Source organism: Lepidochelys kempii, chromosome 3 (assembly GCF_965140285.1).
Source record: "Lepidochelys kempii isolate rLepKem1 chromosome 3, rLepKem1.hap1, whole genome shotgun sequence".
In the NCBI taxonomy this organism is placed as follows: domain Eukaryota; kingdom Metazoa; phylum Chordata; order Testudines; family Cheloniidae; genus Lepidochelys; species Lepidochelys kempii.
This window is the reverse complement of record NC_136382.1, coordinates 1,736,475-1,758,098: the sequence shown is the minus strand read 5'-3', so window position 1 is coordinate 1,758,098 and position 21,624 is coordinate 1,736,475. Positions and strand designations below refer to the sequence as shown.

The 21,624-nt window shown below is 58.4% G+C and overlaps 1 protein-coding gene across 2 annotated transcripts in view; it reads left to right on the top strand.

Moving 5' to 3' along the window:
* DPYSL5 (dihydropyrimidinase like 5) overlaps window positions 1-21,624 on the top strand; it is a 100,367-nt gene that overhangs the window by 17,067 nt on the left and 61,676 nt on the right. For both annotated transcript variants that reach the window (XM_073335460.2, XM_073335461.2), the window contains exon 2: window positions 14,851-15,115. In XM_073335460.2, coding sequence (XP_073191561.1) covers window positions 14,855-15,115 — 261 coding nt within the window. In that variant the 5' untranslated portion in view covers window positions 14,851-14,854. The remainder of the gene's footprint in view (window positions 1-14,850; window positions 15,116-21,624) is intronic.

Here is a 21,624-nt window from a genome sequence, read left to right as displayed (position 1 = left end):
ATGCCAGCGAGGGCCCATTGTAGGGTTAACCCCGGCCAGCTGGGCTGATCCACTGTCCAGCGTGACTGCGCTCCTCTCTAGGAGTGTAGCACCATGCAGGTTGACATGCGCTCTAACCCTGAGCGTTCCCAGCGTCGCCAAGCCCTGAGCAGGGACCGAAGCACATCCTGGCCTCTGCAGCCTGTCAGAGCTGTCATGGTGTGCTAGCCATGACATGGAATGAACCAGGGAGGTGGCTAGCATGGAGGGAGGATGGCTCCCGAAGGCCCGAGCAGGCATCTTGGGGCTTGACAATGGGAGGTGAACCCCTCTTCTTGGTGGATCTCGTGGGAGGGTGCTGCTGAGCCCCAGCATCGGTCAGCCTCCACCTCCCGAGAGGGAACAGTTGCTCAGCAACTTCTTCTCAACCAGCTGTCACATGCTCTCCTTTGTCGTATCCTGACACATGCTCAGCTGCTCAGAACGGGGCAGGGCTCAACAGCCGGGCAAGCTGCTTGCACCAGGCAGCTGTACTTGGGGCTGGGGTTACAGCTCCCAGCCCTGCCAGCTGGGGTGGGTTTAACTGTCCCAGTCCAGGGCTGTGGGGCCTGGATGGCTATGCAGCGAGTGCCTGCAGACCCACATGCCGGCTGGCTGCCGGATATGGCATGAGTAGTACATTCACAGTACCCGTGCTTTCGGCTTAGCTGCTGCCCTGGCAGAGTTTGCAGCTCCCTCCCAGCAGGGCTCGGTGGGCAAAACATTGGGAAGCCCTCTGCTGTTGCTGCTGACCCAGGCTGAGCCCTCTGGGGCTGGGGGCTTGTTCTGTCCTATGGCTGCGAATAGTTGGCATGACCTTGACTCTTCCCCTATTCAGAATGAGCAATGGGCTTGCTGAGCTGAAATAATGGGGGTCGTGCTGCAATTCTCAGCCACCCGTGGAAAGAATTTGCCCGAGTCAGCACCAGCCCATGCTCACTTGGTATTAGGAGGCCATGTGGCCCAGTGCCTAGAGCAACAGATTTGTGTGCAGCCTTCAATGGCAGCCTAACCCCCTGGACCTGCCATTCAACCTCCTTGTCCTTCAGCTAACTCTGCTGTAAAACCACAGGAAGCAGCGAGACTGCGGTGGGCAGCGTGAGCTTTCCCAGCAAGTGTCGTTACATCGCCTGGAAAGCAACTGCTGCACAGGTCTGGGCGTGGGGGTAGATCAGAGAACTTGTACAGGCGAAATATATCAGCCATCAGAGTATCAATAATTCATTGCACTTAAAATCACGCTTGCTGCCTGCAGCAGGCGTAGTCCCGCTCCCAGACGGCACAGTGGGGATGCCTTTAATTCCCGACTTACCTGCATGTCCAACTTCACCGGGCAGGGCCGGGAGGGTGGGGCCACTCCCTGGGACCCTCAGTGTGGGCCCTTCAGCCCTCCTTTCCACATAGGGTCTGCTATGGAAGCTGCTGCCCAAGCATGGGTGTGTTTGGGGTCTTGAAGGGGTTAACTCCTGGTCTGGACTCCCTCTTCCCTCGAGTGTGTGGGGTGGCTGGTTCTTGGGCTTGTGCGTTGGAGCCCTTTGAAGGCAGGTGCAGCGTGGGGTTCCCCAGGGGACCATGCTCCCTGAAGAGACGTTATCCATTTTTCTCCCCTGCTCAGGCCCCTTCCGGGCAGATGCTGCTTGCTGCTCTAGAGCTGTGCTTTGGGGGGAGGCTTCCATCTCCCAAACCTCAGCTGAGCCCATTGTGGTTCCTGGCCTGAAGCGGTGCAGCTCTAGCGCCTGGGAGACATGGTACTAAATTCCCTCTGGGCTTGTTGCCTGTAAGCAGCAGCTCCCTTGCATTGGAGGAGCCTTTGCAGCGAGGCTGGATCGGAGAGCTCCCATCTGTACGCAGGCACGTCCCAGCCTTTGGGTGTGTAAGGGAGGCAGGCAGACTGGGAGGCCGGCACGAGGCTGCTCAAATGGCAGCTCCTGCGTGAAGGCAAAGCACCCTGCAGTAGAACTTCTGCAGCTGGAAGCAGCCAGGACTCCGCTGCTTGGACCGCTTAGAAGTGGACTGGCTAAAGCGCGAGCGAATAATGGTGTGGGGCAATGCTGTGCTGGCCCCAGGAGATGGACTGGGCTTCTCCAGCTCTGGTTCTGCATGTCTGAACATCCAGCTTTGGAATCGGCTTCTGGCCTTGCCCCTCAGAATGGGGTTTGGCAGGATCCTGCGTCCTCCCCGCTTCCCGTGGGGCTGGCCCTGCATCTAGACTGCCTGCTTGGGAAAGGCACCTTGCTGAGCGTTGCCCTTGACCCTGTGGCTTCTGTGCCTCTTGGACCAGAACATGTACAGATCAATGTATGTAATCAGCTGTTGAATAAATATAGATCTATCATGTTGACGCTGTGAGACCCTGTGAGTTCTCAGTCTGTAGCTGGCGGCATGTGGAGGGCAGGCAGAGCCGAGCAGCGGGGTGCCATGGGGCAAAGGCAGCTCGGGAACCAAACTCTCCTAAGGGCATGGTGGGGGGCTGGCTTCTGGAGTGTGCCCCTTCCTTTATCTGGTGCATTGCCTGGCCGTGTGTGTGTGTTCCTGGCTGGCAAAAATGTCTTTTATCATTGTGCTCCCCTTCCTCCCCTGAACATGTCGGGCCATTCCCTGCTTGGCGGCTGGTTTGTTCGCTGAGCTAGAACATAAGCCTAGGGACGCCCTCGTCCTTGCAGAGCGAACGGACACACGTCCATCACCCGGGCTCTGCTTCCAATACCTGCACTGCTGCTATCAGCTCACCCCTCGGCCTCCCAGCTGTCCACGCTGCCTTCTGCTTCTGGCTCACTTGGTGGTTTCCCTGTGTCCCCACCTGCCACAGGGGCTGAGCCAGGGGGTCAGCTGTTGCTGCTCCCTGCTGATTAAGAAGCAGGCTATGCAGAGAGGAGCAGGAGTGTCTGCTGTTCTGTATGGGCAGTTCCCAAATCCTCTCCCAGGTTTTCACTGCAGTGTCTGGTGCCAGAACCATGCACCCTCTCCCTGCTCAGCTTTTCAGGGACTGCTCCCCATGCATCTGAATTAATCAGTCCTTCAAAATTAGAAGCCTGAGTCCCTCCTTGGCAGACAATAGCGGTTGGCTAGCTGATGGCTGCAGACATGTCAAAGATGGCTGCGAATGGGTTAGAGAGACTTGTGGGCAGATGTGGTCTGTTTGGTAATTGACTATGTCAAAGTCGTGGCAAATGGCGTCTGCTCCTGAACAATGGACTGAATTCGTTAGCTTCCCAGCCAGGGAGACAGCACAAGGGAACCTGCTTTATGCAATCAGTAACTACGACTGTAAAGCTCTTTTTGGGAGGAGAACTGAGCTCAGCTCATCTCCTTGGTGATGTGATTCTTCAGCTGGCAGGGGAAAGGGAGGCCGCCTGCTCCGCCTGCCTGGTGATTGGGAAGAAATCTTGTCATCTTTGTGATTGTGAGTCGCTCTGGTAATCAGCTGACAGTGCCTGCTTCCTGCATCTGGCGCTCGGCACAAACAGATCTTTAATTCTGGAAGCCAGTGTGGTGCCGTGATCTGCATGGAAGATGCTGTGTAAGATTGTGTTCAGATGTGCTTGGAGACGCAGGACTGAGCTGTTGGCTTGTGGAGCCTCGGGTCTGGTTAGACTCATACGTTTTCCTGGTGCTTTATATACCCCTGTGTGTCTCATGGGGTGTAAGTCATTCCCTCAGGTGGATTCACTAAGAAGCAAGTGGCTGGAAGTAAGGTTGTGGCCCAATGTTTACTGCCTGCCTGATTCGCTGTCTGTCTGTCAGGCGCTGAGGCTGCAAGATCAGATGGAGCCGTAATCAGATCTGGGGAGTGCTAGTGAAGATGCTGTCAAGAGTCCCAGAGTGAAATTCGGCTGTAAATAAGCAGGGAGAAGTGTGGTGCGGGAGTTATGTCCTACCAGTCCCCCCATCTCTGGGCACTGGACCTTGATCCCTGTGTTGTCCTGCCAGCAAACCAGAGGCCAGCATGCTCTAGGGCTGGACAGCTGCAGGTGCCGTGCAAGTCACTCTTGATTTTCCACAAAGATGAAGAAAAATGTAGCATATAGGGTGAGAATGCTGTAGCTAGTCACTCGTGATTTGAGCCAGTGCTCTCCCCCGCTTCCTTTGTGCTGGAGACCATCCCCCTACTGATGCGGGGTGGGGAAGAGAGGTGCCCATTGAGGATATTTTTTTCCCTAGTCTCTCCCAGAGCTGCTGCCTTGTCTAATCATCTCTGCTCAGGCCTCAGTCAAAGCAACAGCCACGTTGCTCTTGCGGCTGCAGGCAGCCCCGGTGCAGTGCTAACCATTCCGCATTGTGGTGTACGCTGAGTGAGGCAAACATGGGGATGGGGGCATCTGCACAGAGGGACCTCTCCTGAGGTTTGTGACTTGTCCTTGGAGCAGATGGTGCAGGAGGGAAGGCTGGTGGGATAAGGGGCCTTTTCCTCCCACATCGTTGGCTTGCCACCAATCCAGGTGCATAGTTCCTGCAGTTCTTTACCAGCCCGTAGGCAGAGCTGGGCTAGGAAGGGTTAACTGCAGGGGTGGTGCTGATCTCCTGGTCCCTGGCCTGCTTGGGTCCAAGGAGTCTCCTCCCTCTGCACTGCCGGGAGGGCATTCACTGGCAGTCCCAATCCTTGACCCTTCAGTGTGGGGCCAGTGACTCCTGACTAGCCCTCCCGCTTTGGCCATGCTGGGCTGCACCTCTGTATCTACGCTTGGCAGAGTTTGATGGAGTTTTTTTAAGCATTTCTTTTATTTTTATCCATTCAGATTTTCAGTGCTGGGAAATTATGGCAGGGTGTCAAACAGCAGGGGAGACAATTATTTAATGACCGTACACTTTAAGACTACAAAAGTTAAAGCTTTGTAACCGTTAAAACAAATGGTCAAAATCCTATGTCTGAATATCCAAGGTAAATGGCCTTAAATGAACCTCTGCATTCTTAGGTAGCATTTTTCTTTCTTGGCCTAGCTGTCGATTTCAGTTATCGGTGGAAGTATTTGTGTCCATTTGCATCTGGTGAAGTAGCTGTTTGTCGACCTTCGCCGATAATCTGACCCTACTAAACCTGTTTGTTACAGTAGTGTAGAGCGGGGTGGGGGGCTGCGCGCACCCAGGGAGAGGCAGTCTTGGCCCTAAACAGCCCCCCCAATCCATCCAAAGGGAGCAGGGCAGGGAGGCCTGAGCTGTGGGGTGATGGGCAGTGTGGGGCACAGCCTGTGGAGGGGCAGGAAGGGATGAACTGGAGTTCAGATTGGAGAGCAGCCTGCTGCCATCCCTGGAGGTGTTTAGGTCCGGGGAGCGGAGATGGGCCCTGGCTGACACCTCTGTCCTGCTTGCTGCTCCCAGGGCCTGGCTCCACCTGGGTTGTCCTTCTAAGCCTCTCCCAGGGCTGGGGCTGTGGCCTGGTCCATGGGTCCATTCAGGCCCTTGCCTGATTGGGGAGGTTCATGCTTGAGGTCTCTTGTCTGGTCCCAAAGTGGTTCATCTTGTGCAAATGGAGCGAGCCAGCTCTGGGGCCTGGGGAAGGTGACTCTGTCCACCTTCCCCGTGGACCCCATTGGTGCTCCTGTGGGCAGTCTGTAGCCAGGTGCATGCCTCCCGGAGATGGCGGCACTGGGCCAGGCCTGAGGCGCGCTGGCGGGGGTCGTGCGCTCTGCTGCTGCTCGTCCTGCCCCTGCCCTGTGGTTCAGTGGCTGTTCGCCCAGGAGTGCCCGATGCGGAGAAGAGCTATGTGCTGATGCTTAGCAATAGGGAGGCCAGTTATCCTGGGAATGGCTGGTGGAATGCCGGATAGTAACCAAGGGCATAGGCTGTACTGGGCCCCGTCTGACCGGAGCCGTGCTGCATGCATGCCCCGTGCCACAGCTTGGCATTGGAGGCTCTGTCCCCGTTCTGTATCTCCTGGGAGTGAGTGGAAGCCATCTGTCTGAAAACACCCTGGCCCGGGTGGGTGGGTAAAGCTAGCCGGCGGTGGGGCGCTGCCTTGATGGGGCGTGCTTTACAGAAGGGTGGATTTCTCCAGACCTGGCAGTGAAGGAGACGTGGGGAGAATGAGCCCCGTGCTGAGTGAGGTTGGTACCACAGGGTTCATGTGCCGGAGAAACAGCCAGGCTGGTGCCCTGTTGCCTGCCTGTGCTCGGCCTTCTGGTCTTGCTCAGCGGTCTCCCTCTTGGAGTAGGTGGCTTCCACCCTCGCGGTGTGGGACTTTCTGGTGGTGTCGGGTGGGCTGCTCCTGGGACCTAGACCCTACCTTGGCGGCTCCGGATTGAGGGCACAGCCCTTGCTGAATGTGAACATTCTCCCTCAGAGCTGAGCTGTCCCCAGGGGGGCTCTTGTGCAAACGCTAGAGGAGGGAGCGGGAGGAAGGATGCTGTGGGTCGCAGAGGAGCTCCCCGGGGGCTGCCCCAGGATGTGCTCTCCTGAGGATTAGTGTGTGCGTGACTTGCTGTTAGGAGCAGTGGCCAACATCCTCCACAGTCCAGGACTCCTTGGCAGAGAATGGCTCAGGTAGGGGCTGGGGGAGAGCCCTCAGAGGCGCTCAGGCCGTGTGATCTGGGCGTGGGTTTAACACCCAAACAAGGGAAGCTTCTCCCCAGGCAGGGTGCAACCTGAGATGGGTTCAGTGTCCTCCGTATTTGCCTGTGCTTCCACGGGGTGAGGCATGTGGCCTGGCTCTGCAGGGGCCCCTCTGTCAGTCACTGGCCCTTCCTTTAGCCCTGCCCTGGTGGAGACAGAGCTGGCCAAAGGTCACTCTCTGATGGCCCTGTCTGAATGGGTCTGGTCACTACGAATGCGGGGTGGAAGATTGCACCCAGGGGCCCAGTGCTAGAACTCCAGAACAGAGGTATCTGGCCCACTGTCACCGCTTCCGCCCCAGCGGGGAAACACACAGGCCTTCGACCACTGTCCAGACTCGTTCACTGGAGCAGCTCAGGCCTGGTGCCTGGAGCGCCGAATGCTGCCCGTGGCTGGGCCCTTCTGGTCACATCGGAGGGCCCGGGATGCTGCTGCGCAGGAGCCTGGGGTGCCTGGCTCCCAGAAGGCATCTTGAGAGAGGCCAGAGACTTGGCGACAGTGCCCCTGTTCTACTGCAGCAGCCTGCTTCCCCAGGTCCGCTCAAGGGCACGCTCGCGGTACCTACAAATCCAGAGCAAGGCTCAGATCTGAGTGTCTGGCTCATGGCAGAGCTGAGTGGCTGGGTAAAGGTCTCTGCCACTTCCTGCAGAGAGGGTACAGGCGCCCAGGCTAGGAATGGTGCAGGGTAACTCAGGCTAATGGCTGGGAGGTACTTGCCCGACCTCCTCTCCTGTTACCTGTATGGGGGAGGTTGGCAGCCGCTCTTGTGAGATGGTGACTGGAGAGGGACGGTAGCTTGCCCACCTGCCCTGCTTGGCTGAGCTGGCACCCGGGGGCTCACCACATGGCATGCTGTAACAGCAGCGGTTAAATGTAGGGTGTAACAGAAACCCAAGCCAGGGTCCAACCAGGTCTCCTTGGAGATCTGTCTGCTCTGAGACTATTTCCTGGGTTTGCACTTTTGCAAACAGTGTATGGCAGGGCCAGCCCCAATAGTGTCCCTATTACCCTGGGGGTGAGCAGCCAGCCCCCAGACGCTCCTTGCATGGCTTGGTAGCGAGGAGACCTCTGGGCGTGGACGTACAGCCAGCAGGTTTGGTAGGTTTGCTGTCAGAGGGGCTCTTTCGCGTTGCCGCTGATCTGTGGATAACGGGAAGCCCTGTAAGCGATGGTGGCCCCGCATGAATGCAGAGTAGTTCTCTGGCAATGCTGTGCCCAGGTCAGAGGAGGTGATCCCTCTGGCCTTAGTCTGTCAGCCCCTGCTGGCGTGCTGCTCCCTGCATTGGAGCAGGTGGGAAAGACTCTGTTCTGGGCAGCGTTCTCTTCCTGAAATAGGGCTGGCGTCTCTCCAGAAGGCCGGGTTGGAGGGTAGCGAAGGGGCTGGGAGCCAGACCTGCTGCAGCCTGGCCGAGGGACCCTTTGGATGTCAAGTGCTGTGACCTATAAAGCTGGGCCAGGACTTTCCAGAGTTGGAGCCTCCCGATGGCTCCTTAGTCGTATTCGGGCTGTGTCCACACAGCGAGCGGCTGCGAGTCTGAGCACCCGGGTTGACAGCGCTAAAACCAGCTAGATAGATGTGGCAGGGTGGGCTCTGGTGTCTGGGCTGGGGGTGGGTTCAGCCACACTGCTGTTTTTAGCGTGGTGACTTGCTCCTGGGGCTCGCTCCTGTGGGCTGCATAGACACCGTCCGTCCCTCCCCACACAAATCAGGTCAGCAAGCACTCAGGCCCTGGGTCCTAAGGCCCTGCTCTGGGATTGGGTCAGAGCCCGTCACGCTCTGACTGGGCCAAGCCCCATCACTTTGCAGTGTGGATGCAGGGCAAGCCGCAGGCCTGTGTCAGAAGGCCAGTGTGGCGCCGAATGGGCGTGTTAGCACGGCTGAGAGAGCCAGGTCCACAATCCAGTGTGGACACTTGAGTGCAGGCTTGGAAACCCAGATCCACAGGTGTGGGTCCCAGCGAGCCAGGCTTAGTGTGCAGTGTAGACCTACCTCTAGTGCCCAACTCCCTGATCACTCCCCTTGTGTGGGGCGGCCCGACCCTCACGTGGAAATGTCTTGGAGGGTTGAGGTTTTAAATTGTAAGCTCCCTCTTCCTACGGGGTCTGTCTCCCAGCACCTCTGTAACAATGTCCCTTTGCCTGATCCTTTAAAGCAGTGTAATGAGGGACAAAGTCAACCCTTCAACACAAAGCAATTGGCTATCCCGAGCCCTGTCGCTAACGTGGCACCCTGGGATGCGGGCGGCTGGCTGTGAACAAGTGGCACTGTCCCTGCAGCAGGCTGGGCCCAGATGAAGGGAGGGGCTGGGGTGCGGCAGGTAGCCTGGATTGGCCTGGCTTCAGCGCACTGATGCTGGTCCAAGGGATGCTCCACTTCCCGGGAGCAGGGGGGAGGAGAATGAGGAGGCGAGCTCGCAGGCCTGGGAAGAGGTGTGGAGAACCAGGGGGAGAAGGATGCGAAGGGAGTGGGGAGGCAGGAGCAGCTGGCGGTGGGTGGGGGAAACAAGGGAGCAGCGCTGATGACGAAGGGATTCGAGGGGGGGTGAGGGTTGTGCTGGCAGCAGACGGCGAGGAGGGGGAGCTGCAGCCCGCTGAGAGCGAGGCGGCTGCATTAGTGCCAGCAGCCGCCGTGAGCATGCAGGCGAAACGATGCTGGTGTTCGGAGAAGCTGGGGCTGCTGAAGGAGCCGAGGGTGGAAGCAGAGCCGTGCTGGGAGCACGTGACTTGCAAGGGGGCATCTCGGGGTGAATGAGCACCCAGTGTTTGGCCTGTTGAACTGCTGGCAAAGCCATGTGTCCATGGGCGGGCAGGTGGGCAGCGATGTAGGTGCTGTGGATGGGGGTGAAGCATGCACATAAAGGTGGGAGCAGGGGGTTAAGAATGGATTCGAGGTCCCTGCAGAGGCACCTCTGCTCCTTCTTAGCCTCTGTTTGCCAGGAGCTGGGAATGGGCGACAGGGGATGGATCGCTGGATGATTCTCTCTTCTGTTCGTTCTCTCTGGGGCGCCTGGCATGGGCCACTGTGGGGAGACAGGATACTGGGCTAGAGGGACCTTTGGTCTGACCCAGTCTGGCCCCTTCGTAAGTTCAGGGCACAGAGCAGCCGCTCGGGAGTGGTGGCGGGCAGTGAAATTGGTGGCGAACAGGGCACAGCTGAGAGGGTAACTCGGAGGAGTATCTTGGCTCAGCAGGGCACCTGCCCCAGTCCCAGCATGGAGGTGCCGAGGGCCGGAGATGTGGGGGAGCTGTGGGGAAGGGGTGGTGGCTGTGGAGCCTGCAGTAGGCCAGGAGAGGATCGAAAGCAGCCGGGGTGTGGGAGGCTGGCCAGCATCTCAAGGGCCATGGGGGGCATTGTAGGAGAGGTGACTGTGAGAGGGTCGCAGAGCAATGCCCTGGCCAGCCTGGCACTGCCCATTCTCTGTGGTCACCAGGTGCACACGTTCCATCATGAAACATCCCACGGGGCAAAGAGCAGTCGCTGGCAGGGAAGGGGGTGCAGGGCACCACTCAGGGTAGAGCTGCAGCCCAACCGGACCCCCTTGCGCCTGAGCCAGGGCCCTGTGCTGCTGGGGTCTTTTCTGGCCTCTCTTAGAAGCCTTTTGCTAATAGCTCCAATGCTCCCTGCTGGAGTCCCCGGCAGCTGCTTGACGTGGGCTAGCTTAGTGCTGAGCAGTGGAGGGGGGGCGGCTGTTTGGGGCTCAGCCAGGGTAAGCTGGGATGCCCCGTATACAGCCCCAGACTGGGGAGTGGGAGCGTAACTCCTCCACCCCAGCAGAAGGCGCTCCCCTTTGGGAAAATGTCTCCCTCCATCTTCCCAGCCTGCTGTGCCACCTGCACCCCAACATGGCTCTGTTTGCAGGGTCTAGGGGGTGTTCCCTCGGGTCACGCTCTGGCTAGGGTGCAGCAGCTGTTCTGCCTTGTGCCCCAGGGAGGGAGCAGCCGTGTGGCCCTGGGAGCTTTCAGGGGGTCATGGCCCGGGGCCCTTCTTCTGCTTGAAACAAAGCCCTTTGGACATAAGTGTCCCCGTTGCAGGTCATCTCCCCACCCCCAGCTCGGTTCTGCTGCTGAATGGGAAAGGCAGCGTCAGAGTCCAGAATCCCAGCTCTCTGCACCACCTTGAGGCTGCCAGGAGCCCTGCTGGCCTTGGCCCATGGGTGACCCCCAGCTGCTGAACATCCCTCCCCTTCTGTCTACATTTGGTTTTAAAATAGGGGGATTTCCCCCAGGTGCAGGGTGGATGGACTGTGGCTGCCGCTTCTGCTCCACAGCCCCGGGGCAGGAAGCAGCATGGGGACAGTGACCTGGATACAAGTGGCTGCTCTGTCTTCAAGGGCCCCCATGGCCTTTCCTGCTGCCCTCATGAACAGGGCTGGTTCCTGCCACTCGGGTCCCACCCTGCGGCTCATCTCCGCTCAGTGGCTGAGCCGTGAGTGCATTGGGCTGTGGACTCCTAGCAGGCAGCAGGGGCTCAGTGCGAGGTGGGGCTAGCGAGGCTCCTGCCCTTGCTGAGCCCAGGATGCTGGGGGGTGGTGTTCTCTATGGGTGTTAGCACTTCTTGCCTGCCTTGGGGCAGTGCCTAGAGGCCAAGGAGCTGCTGGCACAGATAGTCCAGGGCCCACAGGACTGTCCTGAGTAAAATGAAGAGTTGGATTAAAAACTGGCTAACTGATAGGGCTCAAAATGCAGTTGTAAATGGGGAATTGTCATCAAGTGGGTGTTTCCACCCGCAAAGATCAGTTCTAGGCCCTAGGCTATTTAACATCTTTATCAATGATCAGGAAGAAAATATAAACTCATCACTGATACAGATTGCTGATGACAGAAAAATGGGGGTGTGGTAAATAATGAAGAGGACAGATCCCTGATACAGAGCGATGTGGATCGCTTGGTAAATTGGGCACAAATAAACAAAATGCCTTTTCACATGGCTAAATGTAAACGTGTACATCTAGCAACAAAGAATGGAGGCTGTACTTACAGGCTGGGGGACTCGACCCTGGGCAGCAGGGACTCTGCAAAAAGTTTTGGGGGTTGCGATGGATAATCAACTGACCATAAGCTCCCACTGTGATGCTGTGGCTAAAAGACATCCCATCTTGGGATGCGTAAACGGGAATCTTGAGTAGGAGTCAAGAGCTTTTTACCTCTATGTGGTGTCATGGAGTCCCCGGGCGATGCTCTGGAACTGCTCCCCATGAAGCCAGTCAGGACTCTGGGGAAGTCTCCTCTCTGGGAGCAGCCTGTCTGCAGGACACACGGCTTCCACCTCCCTGGGTCTGACCTCGGAGCATTCAGCCTCCTCTGCCCCTCCCTGTGCTTCCCACAGTGAGTCCCCCCAGGCGGGGTCCTGGGGAAGCCAGAGGGTCCTGCCCCCCAACTCCGCAGTCAGACGTGGCTCTCCGCCAGCCAGTAAAACAGAGGTTTATTAGACGACAGGAACATGGTCTAACACAGAGCTTGTAGGTGCAGAGAACAGGACCCCTCAGCTGGGTCCATTTTGGGGGGCAGTGAGCCAGACAACCCCGTCTGCCCTTCACTCCATGTCACCAGCCAGCCTCAAACTGAAACTCCCTCCAGCCCCCCCTCCTCTGGGCTTTGTCCCTTTCCCGGGCCAGGAGGGCACCTGATTCCTTTGTTCTCCAACTCTTTAGCTCTCACCTTGCAGAGGGAAGGGCCCAGGCCATCAGTTGCCAGGAAACAGGGCGTTGGCCATTCTCTGTGTCCAGATTCCTGCACACACCTGCCCTCTAGGGCTCTGCAATGATCATACACCCTTATCCCACCCCCTAGATACTTAAGAACTGCATAGGGGAAACTGAGGCACCCCCACACTATTCAGAGGAACCATTAAGAACAGTCCCACTTCGTCACATGTGGTATGGGCGTGACCACGGCTGGAATCCCATTCTGGTGCCCACAATTCAAGGAGGACATTGATAAATTGGCGAGGGGTCAGAGAAGAGACATGAGATTAGAAAACCTGCCTCATGACAGACTCAACGTGTTCAGTCTATTTAGCCTAGCAAAGAGAAGGTTAAGGGATGACTTGATTGCAGTCTAAAAGCATAAACACAGGGAACAAATATTTAATAATGGGCTCTTCAGGCTAGCAGAGGAAGTTCTAACCCCATCTAGGGGCTGGAGTTTGAAGCTAGACAAATTCAGACTGGAAATAAGGCCTAAGTGTTTAACAGTGAGAATAACTCACCATTTCCCAAGGGTGGTGGTGGATTATCCAGCACTGGCACTGTTTACGGGAATACTGGATGTTTTTCTAAGAGGTCTGCTGTAGGAATTATTTAACATAAAAATGGCCACACTGGGGCAGACCAATGATCCATCTAGCCCAGTGTCCTGTCTGCCAACAGCGGCCAATGTCGGGTGCTTCGGAGGGAATGAACAGAGCAAGGCAATTGAGTGATCCAGCCCCTATGGTCCGCTTCTAGCAAACAGAGGCTAGGGACACTCCGACTATGGGGTGACATCCAGCAGGCTTTCCAGCCATACCCCTCTTGGACTTCCTGCACCTGTTTCCGGGGCTGTGTAGCTGCACCCTGCCCCTCCAGTTCGGCCCGAGCGCCAGGTGTCTGAACTCCAAGAGAATGAGGCTGCTCATGAAAGATACATCCACGTAGCTCTTGCGCTTGGAGCCCAGGATCTGCCACTGGGCAGCTTGGAAACCCGGGCGTGCTGGCAGCTGGGGAGCAAACCACTGCCTGAAAGAGGGGTCCCTCCGATGCCCTCGGTGATGGGTCCAGGGGCAGCTGCTGCCCTGCTTCCACCCTCTTCTTGCCCCTCTCTGAGGGCTTGGTTCTGATGCGGCCCCTGTGATGGCCCCAGCATGCTGATCTTCTAGGTTTGCACTGGGATAATCTGCTGTTTACATACACCAGGGGCTGGCGGGTGTTTGACACCTCCTGGGTAATCCCTGACAGCCCTGGCCCCGCGCTCCCCTCCCCCCAGCAGACCCAAAGGCTGGCTTAGCCTGCACATAGCCTTTCCCACTGAGAGCCCCAGCAGCTGCTCGCTCTGGCTGAGTGCGCCCATGGGAGGCTGGCAGGGGCTCCCGCAGCATCTGCTAGTAAAGGGATGGGCACCCCACCCATCCTGCCCTCTGCACGCCCACCATCCATTACAGAAAGTCCCCGTGAGCCAAGGGCAGGTCAGTGGGAGTCGCTGGCTGGCACAGGCCTGTTTCCACCCAGCTTTGATGCCAGTGTCCCCCATACTTGCCAGGGGGCTCCCCCTGTTACTGTGAGCAGCGTGCATCTGGCCTGGTGTGAGAGTCCAGCCAGGCCTTCTGCACCCACATCCTGCTACGCCCTGGGGAGATGCAGCCATGCCTGCCTAGCCCAGTCCCCGCTGTGGTCCCTCCCTGGCTCCCAGCAGCCAGCCGCATCCCCAGCGCACGCCGGGCAGTGAGCCCCTGCTCCTCTGAAGTGCTACTTGGATCACAAGCCCCTTGTGCTGTGTCCATCGCAGCAAAGGAGAGGCTGCCCCCATAGTCAAAGCCAGCAGGCCTAGGTGGGGCAGGGCGGCCCTGCTGAGGGGCAGGGTGTGGGCACTTGTATGGGGCCAGGTGTCAGACTCCCACTCCTCTTGGACAGCCCAGGCTGGCCCTGTGTGCACTGCTGTAGGGAGGGAGGTGGCAGCTAACCACTCCTTCAGGGCTGCAACTGCCCTATTCTGCTTGGAACCCACCATGTCCTTTCCCCTCCAGCCCCAAGACAGAGCGGCTCTTTGCAGTGACCCTGCGGCCTCTTGCATTGCCCCTGTGCCTGGCGTCATGCTGGGACAGCACTAACAAGGGGCTCCCTCCAAAAGCTCTGCCCCCTCAGTCAATGTATGAGACTCCCCAAAAATCCACCAGCCCCATAAGCTCGCTTTTCCCGAATCTGTCCGGCCACTCCCCTTCTGACACATGGCCTCTTGACGCCACATCTCCCTCCCAGGCTCCTTCCAGCACCCCTAGGTGTCTCTAGCTGTTCCTCCAGCTGCCGCGGCTGTGGGTGGGAGGTAGACCCCTTCTAGGCTAGGCGGTTAGTTGTCCTTCCTTGCAGTGACCAGGTCTCACCTGAGTGCCGGCCATCTCGCTGGCTGCTGGGGATGGAAGTTCTGGGTCTGGCAAGGCTGGGGTGGGGGCTTCTGTTGGTGCTGCAGGGCAGGGAAATGGGGCTCCCGGCTCCCTCCCAGCTCTACTTGTGCCAGGCAGGCAGTGGCATGGCAGGGGGCCTGCAGGGACCATTGGATGGCTGACCCTAACCCGTTGCTTCTCTCCCCTTTCAGAGCCATGCTTGCCAACTCGGCCACGATGCGGATCCTCATCAAGGGGGGGAAGGTGGTGAATGACGACTGCACGCTGGAGGCCGACGTCTACATTGAGAACGGCATCATCCAGCAAGTGGGCCGGGAGCTCATGATCCCGGGAGGGGCCAAGGTGATCGACGCCACCGGGAAGCTGGTGATCCCGGGCGGCATCGACACCAGCACTCACTTCCACCAGACCTTCATGAATGCCACCTGCGTGGACGACTTCTACCATGGCACCAAGGTACCTGTGGCCCGGTGGGTTAGTGATGGTGCTGGAGAGCGATCCTGGCACATGCCCTCCTCCCTGGGCAGGTGGCACGAGGAACCTGACCTGGTCCCCATGTGCTGCTGCTGGGGGGTGAGGGGTGGTGGTGGTGGTGTCAGGGTGAAAGTCCTTTCATTCAAGGCACCAGCTTAGCTCCGGCTCAGGTGATTTGTAGATCATGGTGCTCACCCTGTCCGACCCCCTGGATAACACAGCCCAGAGGGCTTCCTGACGGATCCAGAGGAGATCTGGAAAAAATCTGGGCTTGACTGAAACACTGTCAATGATGGGGAATCCACCATGGCCCTTGGGAAATTGTTCCACTGGTTAGTTCCTCTCCCTGTTAATAACTTACTCCTTATTGCCAGTCTGGATCTGTCTGGTTTCAGCTGCCAGGCCTTGGCTCGTGTTAGCCCTTCTTCTGTCAGCTGGACGAGCCGATTACTAAATGTTTGTTCCCCCTGTAGGTTCTTATAGACTGTGACCAAGTCCCCCCGAACCCTTGTTAGACTCCGAGCTCAATCAGTTTAGCTTATCACTACAAGGCAGGTTTTCTAATCCTTTAATCATTCTCGTGGCTCTTCTCGGACCCCTCGCCAATTTATCAACATCCTTCTTGAATGGTGGGTACCAGAGCTGGACCCAGGATCCAAGCAGTAGTCGCACCAGTGCCAAATAGAGGTAAAATAACCTCACTGCCCCTACTTCCCCAGGTCGCATTAGGATTTTTGGCCACAGCGTCTTGCTGAGAGCTCGGGTTCAGCTGATTCTCTGCCCCGACCCCCAGCCTCTCGGAGTCACTGCCGGTCAGATGGAGGCTCCTTAGACTAGCTGGGAGGAGGGAGGGCTCAGTGAAGCAGTTAGTAAGGTGGGAGCGTTGCTATGAGTAACTTCTCCTGGGGTGGGCAGAGCCCTATGGGATAGCAATTCTTACTTTGCTGGGCAGCATCCACACTTCGATGGGGTCTAAATTAGCTGTTATCACTCAAGAAAGAGATCTTGGAGTCACTGTGGAGAGTTCTCTGAAAACATCCACTCCATAGGCAGCGGCCGTCAAAAAAGCGAACAGAATGCTGGGAATCGTTAAGAAAGGGATAGATAATAGGACAGAAAATTTCATGTTGCCTTTATATAAAGCCAGGGATGCCCACATCTTGAATTACTGTGCGCAGATGTGGTCGCTGCGTCTCAAAAAAGATATATTGGAATTGGAAAAGGCTCAGAAAAGAGCAACAAAAATGATTGGGGTCTGGAATGGCTTCCGTATGAGGAGAGATTAATAAGACTGGGACTTTTCAGCTTGGAAAAGAGATGACTAAGGGGGGATATGATTGAGGTCTGTAAAATCATGACTGGTGTGGAGAAAGTAGATAAGGAAGTGTTGTTTACTACTTCTCATAACCCAAGAACAAGGGGTCACCCAATGAAATTAATAGGCAGCAGGTTGAAAACAAACAGAAAGCAGTATTTCTTCACACAAATCACAGTCAATCCGTGGAATTCCTTGCCAGGGGATGTTGTGAAGGCCAGGACCATAACTCGGTTCAAAAAAGAACTGGATAAGTTCATGGAGGATAGGTCCATCAATGGCTGTTAGCCAGGATGGGCAGGGATGGTATCCCTAGCCTCTGTTTGCGAGAAGCTGGGAACGAGTGACGGGATGGATCACTTATTGATTCCCTGTTCTGTTCATTCCCTCTGGGGCACCTGGCATTGGCCACTGTCGGAAGACAGGACACTGGGTTAGATGGACCTTTGGTCTGACCCAGTAGGGCTGTTCTTATGCTCTTACCTTGAGGTGTGCCTATGTGCTCGGCATAGGGCTCTGTGCAGCTGCTCGCTCTGTCCCCATCCTGGATAATCACTAGCCCGACCCAGTTCTGTGTGTGTGATTACCCACACTCTGCAAAGAGCAGCCATAGTGCCACTGTACCTGGCTCTAAATGAAACCCTGCATCCCTGCCGGGGGAGTGTCTGGGGGCAGTGATGGGCTCCTCCGAGCCTGCGCCCTCCAGACCCATCTGTACCAGTGGGTGGAGCTTGCGCTTGCTGCGTGGAAGCCTGCAGTCTGGTTTGCTGTGGGGTCCCTTTTGGCCACACCGGGGAAGGTCCAGGCTGCTGGGCCTGAGCACTAGGCTCCCCTGTCCTGCTTTCCCGGGCCTGCCTCCTCATGTGTGCTTGGGGGTGGCAGCTGCTCCTCAGCCCTGCAGGCATTTGCTCCAGTGGCCTGTTCCTACCCCCAGCTGGGAGGTGAGAGCAAGTGGCTTGGTGGCCAGGCTCAAGTGGCTTGGTGGCCAGGCTCAAGTGGCTTGGTGGCCAGGCTCAAGTGGCTTGGTGGCCAGGCTCAAGTGGCTTGGTGGCCAGGCTTCCTTCCCGAGTTCTGCCCCGGCAGGGGGGAGCAGAGCCGGTCTGACAGGGCTGACTGCAAAGAGCTGTCCGGGCATTGGCGCTGACTCCGTGGGTGCTCTCGGGCTGGAGCACCCACAGGGAAAAAATGGTGGGTGCTGAGCACCCACCATCAGCCCCCCGTCAGCTCTCCCCTCCCCCCGAGTGCCTCTTGCCTGCCTGCTTGCGAGCCCCCCAATCAGCACCTCCCCCTCCCTCCCCGCAGCGCCCACCCGCCGTGACAGGGTGTGCAGGAGGTGCTGAGGTGGGAGGAGTGAGAGCACGGTGGGGCCAGGAAGAGGCGGGGTGGGGGCGAGGCCTGGAGCACCCCTTGGCACATTGGAAAGTCGGCGCCTGTGTGTTCTGGGCCCAGGACCCCTGCAGTCACACTGTGACCTCGTCAAGCACCTTGTACCAAAGCGTGACGCTGTGGGAGAATCGCGTCTCTTGCGCTGGCCCCGAGTGGACGCGCCATGCTATGGGGACGTGCCATGGCCACTCCAGCCCCCCGCTTTTCCTCGCTCTTGTGCGGGGAGGGGGAGGGAGCGTGCCCGAGTGGGTGCCTGCCCGTGGCGCTGTATTATGGCATCTGGCTTAAAGCTGCATTTGACTAGAGCATGGGAATTGGGGCCTGCACTGCTCGGCACCATGGATCCCCCCGTCCTCAGCTCAGCGCACGGCTCAGCCCAAGGGACGTGTCACGCTCTGGACTAGGGAAGGGGGCACACGTTATTCTCGCCAAGTCACAGGGGCAAGGAAGGAGCAGGCTCTGAAGATGGAACTTAGCAGTTCCTGGACAGCTGTATAAGAACATACGAACGGCCAGGCTGGGTCAGACCAAAGGTCCATCTAGCCCAGTGTCCTGTCTTCCCACAGTGGCTATTAGAAGGGGCCATAGAGCTACCAACAGCCCCTGGCAATGCTGCCAATTCCTGTGCCCGTTGTGGGCACAAGTGGCCCCTTCTCGAGCTAACGACTATAGAAACGCAGCGGTGGGTGGGGTGTCCTGGAACCAACTGTGAGGAATCCTTGGAGTCCACAGGGAGCTTCTCCGGGCTGGCCCCAGCTGCGTCCTCTGCAGGAATGTGGGCCTAGGCCCTTGGGAACCCGCAGGGCAAGGGCTGCGTAAGAAGCCCAAAGCTGCCACTCCGCGCTTCTATCTGGCCATCCCAGAGCTCCTCCTGCCCCGTGACAGTGATGGGGGCTCCTCCATCCTCTGGGACAGGCTGGCTGGTGGCCAGGAGGGGCATGTGTGGTTGGCCCCTGAAATGGCCGCCGTGTCATCTGTGCTTCAGCTGAGCCGCGGGTATCCTCAATTGCCCCTGGGCGGGGTGCGTGTTGGTGGACTGCAGACTGCCCTGGCTGGTATTCCTGGCGCCAAGCCACTGCATTGCAGGCCTCGCAGCTGGAACGCACAGCGACAGTTCATTAGTCACCAGAGCAGCTCCTCTGACCTTTGCAGCACGTCTGAGCACCCCAGGAGCTGCTGTCTCCTGCTGTCGCTCCTTGGGAACCCACGCCGGCTGCTGTCTGAAGGGGGTGGGGTGTCTGTGTCCATGCTCAATGTGCCTGCAGCCAGCGTGTGTGTCCTTGGGAGAGGTGTCACCTAAGTTCCCTCTAAGCTGTGTGGCCGTGCAGCAGCCTATTAAGCGCCGCGCAGGCTGCGGTGGGGAGAAATGCCCCGCTCCTGGCCCCAACCCAGCCCTGACCTGCTGCAGCCGGGGGGAGAGGCACCTCTCCCCCGCCCCAGCCCAGGTGCTGCTGCAGGGGGAGAGAGTTGGGGGTAGGCTTCTCCCACAGTAGCCCCGGGGCAGCCTGCAGCCCCCTGCATCCCAACCCTCTGCCCCAGCCCTGAGCCCCTCCCACACTCCAAACCCCTTGGCCCCACCTCTGCCACATGAAGTTTGTTCTGTGCACCAATTTGGATGTGATGTGTCATGCATCACCTCTATATTGGTGCACAGAACCAAATTCATTGCGCACATGGGTGGGAAAAATGAGGGACGCTGGGTGTCATAATGGGGAGTGCAGCTCGGGACAGTTGGCATGTCTCGCGAGTCGTGGCTCATGCCATGTGCGATGCAGCGCAGACTTGGGAATTTCCGAACTCCGGGCCTCTGTGTATGCTGGATCTTGCTGTGTCACCTCCCAGGCCCCTTGACCTGCCACAGCCCCAGTGAGCTTCCTCCATTCCAGTATGTAATGGCCTGGGTGAGCCCGGCAGTGCCCCTGGGAGAGTGCCCCTGAGCTGGAAATCTGCCACAGGCAGCCTGGTGCGTAGCAGCCAGACCTCAGGGAGTGGAGTTTCCCCCCGAGTGGAACTGCAGAACAGTGCTGGGCTTCTCTGCTGCATGACCCCGCCTGGGAGGCTCTTTGCCGTGTCTGATTCTCTGGTGCTGTGGTGGTGAGGGCCCCCTGGTAGGGGAGATGGCTGTGCCCAGTGCTGTCTGTGTTGGTCCAGGCGCGGTATTCCCATTGGGATCTGCCGTCCCTGGGGCTCATGGTTCCCGTCTGGTGGCTAACCGGCTGAATTCCTTTAATGGAATCTTGCCGCCTGCCTCCGCCGTGTGTGCAGTCTGTAACTCGCCCTCTCCGCCACCAGTGCTCCGAGGGCGCCTCCTGTGGGCGGGAGCTGAAGGTGGAATGGGGGGGTGTCTTTGCGCCGTGGACCATCTGGGCAGGGCCTGGCTGCCTGACTCGTCAGGGCAGCAGCGCTGGCTCCTTGGCCTGGTGTAACTGAAATGCCCAGTTAGTTCTGCAGACACAGGAAGCTGTTCTCAGCGGATTAGCCTCTCCCGTAGCGGGACCTAGAAATCCTCCTTTTGCTGGGTGTGCATGGACTCGGCTCGGAGGGCAGGAGGACAGCCACGGTGCTGGGGCCACTCCCTGCGTGGGCTTCCTGGGCCTGCCTCTGTACATCTCCCCCAGCACCGCCCAGCCCCGTTCCCCGGTGGGAAGGCAGTGCCCCGAGCAGCCCATGGTGGGAAGGGCAGGTCTGGATGTGCCCTGGGAACGGCGGCTGTGCTGTTTCCAGGCTCCCTGCCTGCTGGTCTCTAGGGGGTTGGCTCCAAGCCGGTGACTAGGACTCATTGGAAGGGTCCTGCCACTGTTGGACACTGGCCTGCCACCTCGCAGGGACACTGTGGGCAAACCGTGCAGTATCAGAACCCAGCGCGCTCCGGGGAAGCCATCACGCTGGCCCTGCCCCTCCCTCTGCTGTGCCGCCTGCCTGTTCTCCTGGCTGGCATGGCGAGCTGGGAGTTCTGCCCTTGGCTGGCAGCCACTGGGCCCGTGGGAGCTCAGCAGCAGCAGTAGGAGAGATGTGCCTGACGTCTCTGCAGCGGGGCTGGAGGGGCAGTGTGTCTGCAGAGTCAGGCTGTCTCTGGGCTGGGGTCCCAGCTGCTCCCCAGCAGGTCCAGCCGGGAGGGCTCCAGTTCTGTGGCTCACCCTACAGGTTCATAACAGCTCAGCACTGCGAACGGAAGAGGTCTGCGTGGCTCCCTGGAGCCCTCCAGCTGTGTGGCTAGTCTCTCTCCCCGCAGCTGAAGGGTGCCGGCCGCTCTCCTGTTGCAGGGCGGCTGATTTGTTTGACATGCACAGCTGTCTTGCTGCCTCCGCGCTGCGATAACCTTGGCTTGGCTCTGGCTGCGGCTGGAATTGGAAAATTGGTGGGCACTGGGAAGGAGCTCGGTTGCCGGGCTCTGCCTCCCCAGCCCTGCGCACGCTGGTGGGGAGCACGAAGGTAGAACTGCCCAGTCTGCTGTACTGCTCCGGCCCAAGGCCTCCCTCGCAGCCAGGACCACAGCCCCGGAGTGGGCGGGAGCTGGAGTTCACCCCTCGATTTTGGGCATTTCCAGGATACTAGGCAGGGGAAACTGCTCTCTGGTTTGTAGGATGTCTCCATCCAGGCACCTTGGGGACCTCTGCAGGTAGTAACAGTGCCACAGTCTCACCAGCCTTGCCTCCTCCCTCAGAGGTAGCTAAAGAATATTACCCCCCCCACGATGCAGCCACCTCTGGGGATGTGTAACATCCACACCCCACAAGCACCGAGAAGGGGAAATGAAGACTCTCCTATCCCAGTGGGGTCAAATGCCCAG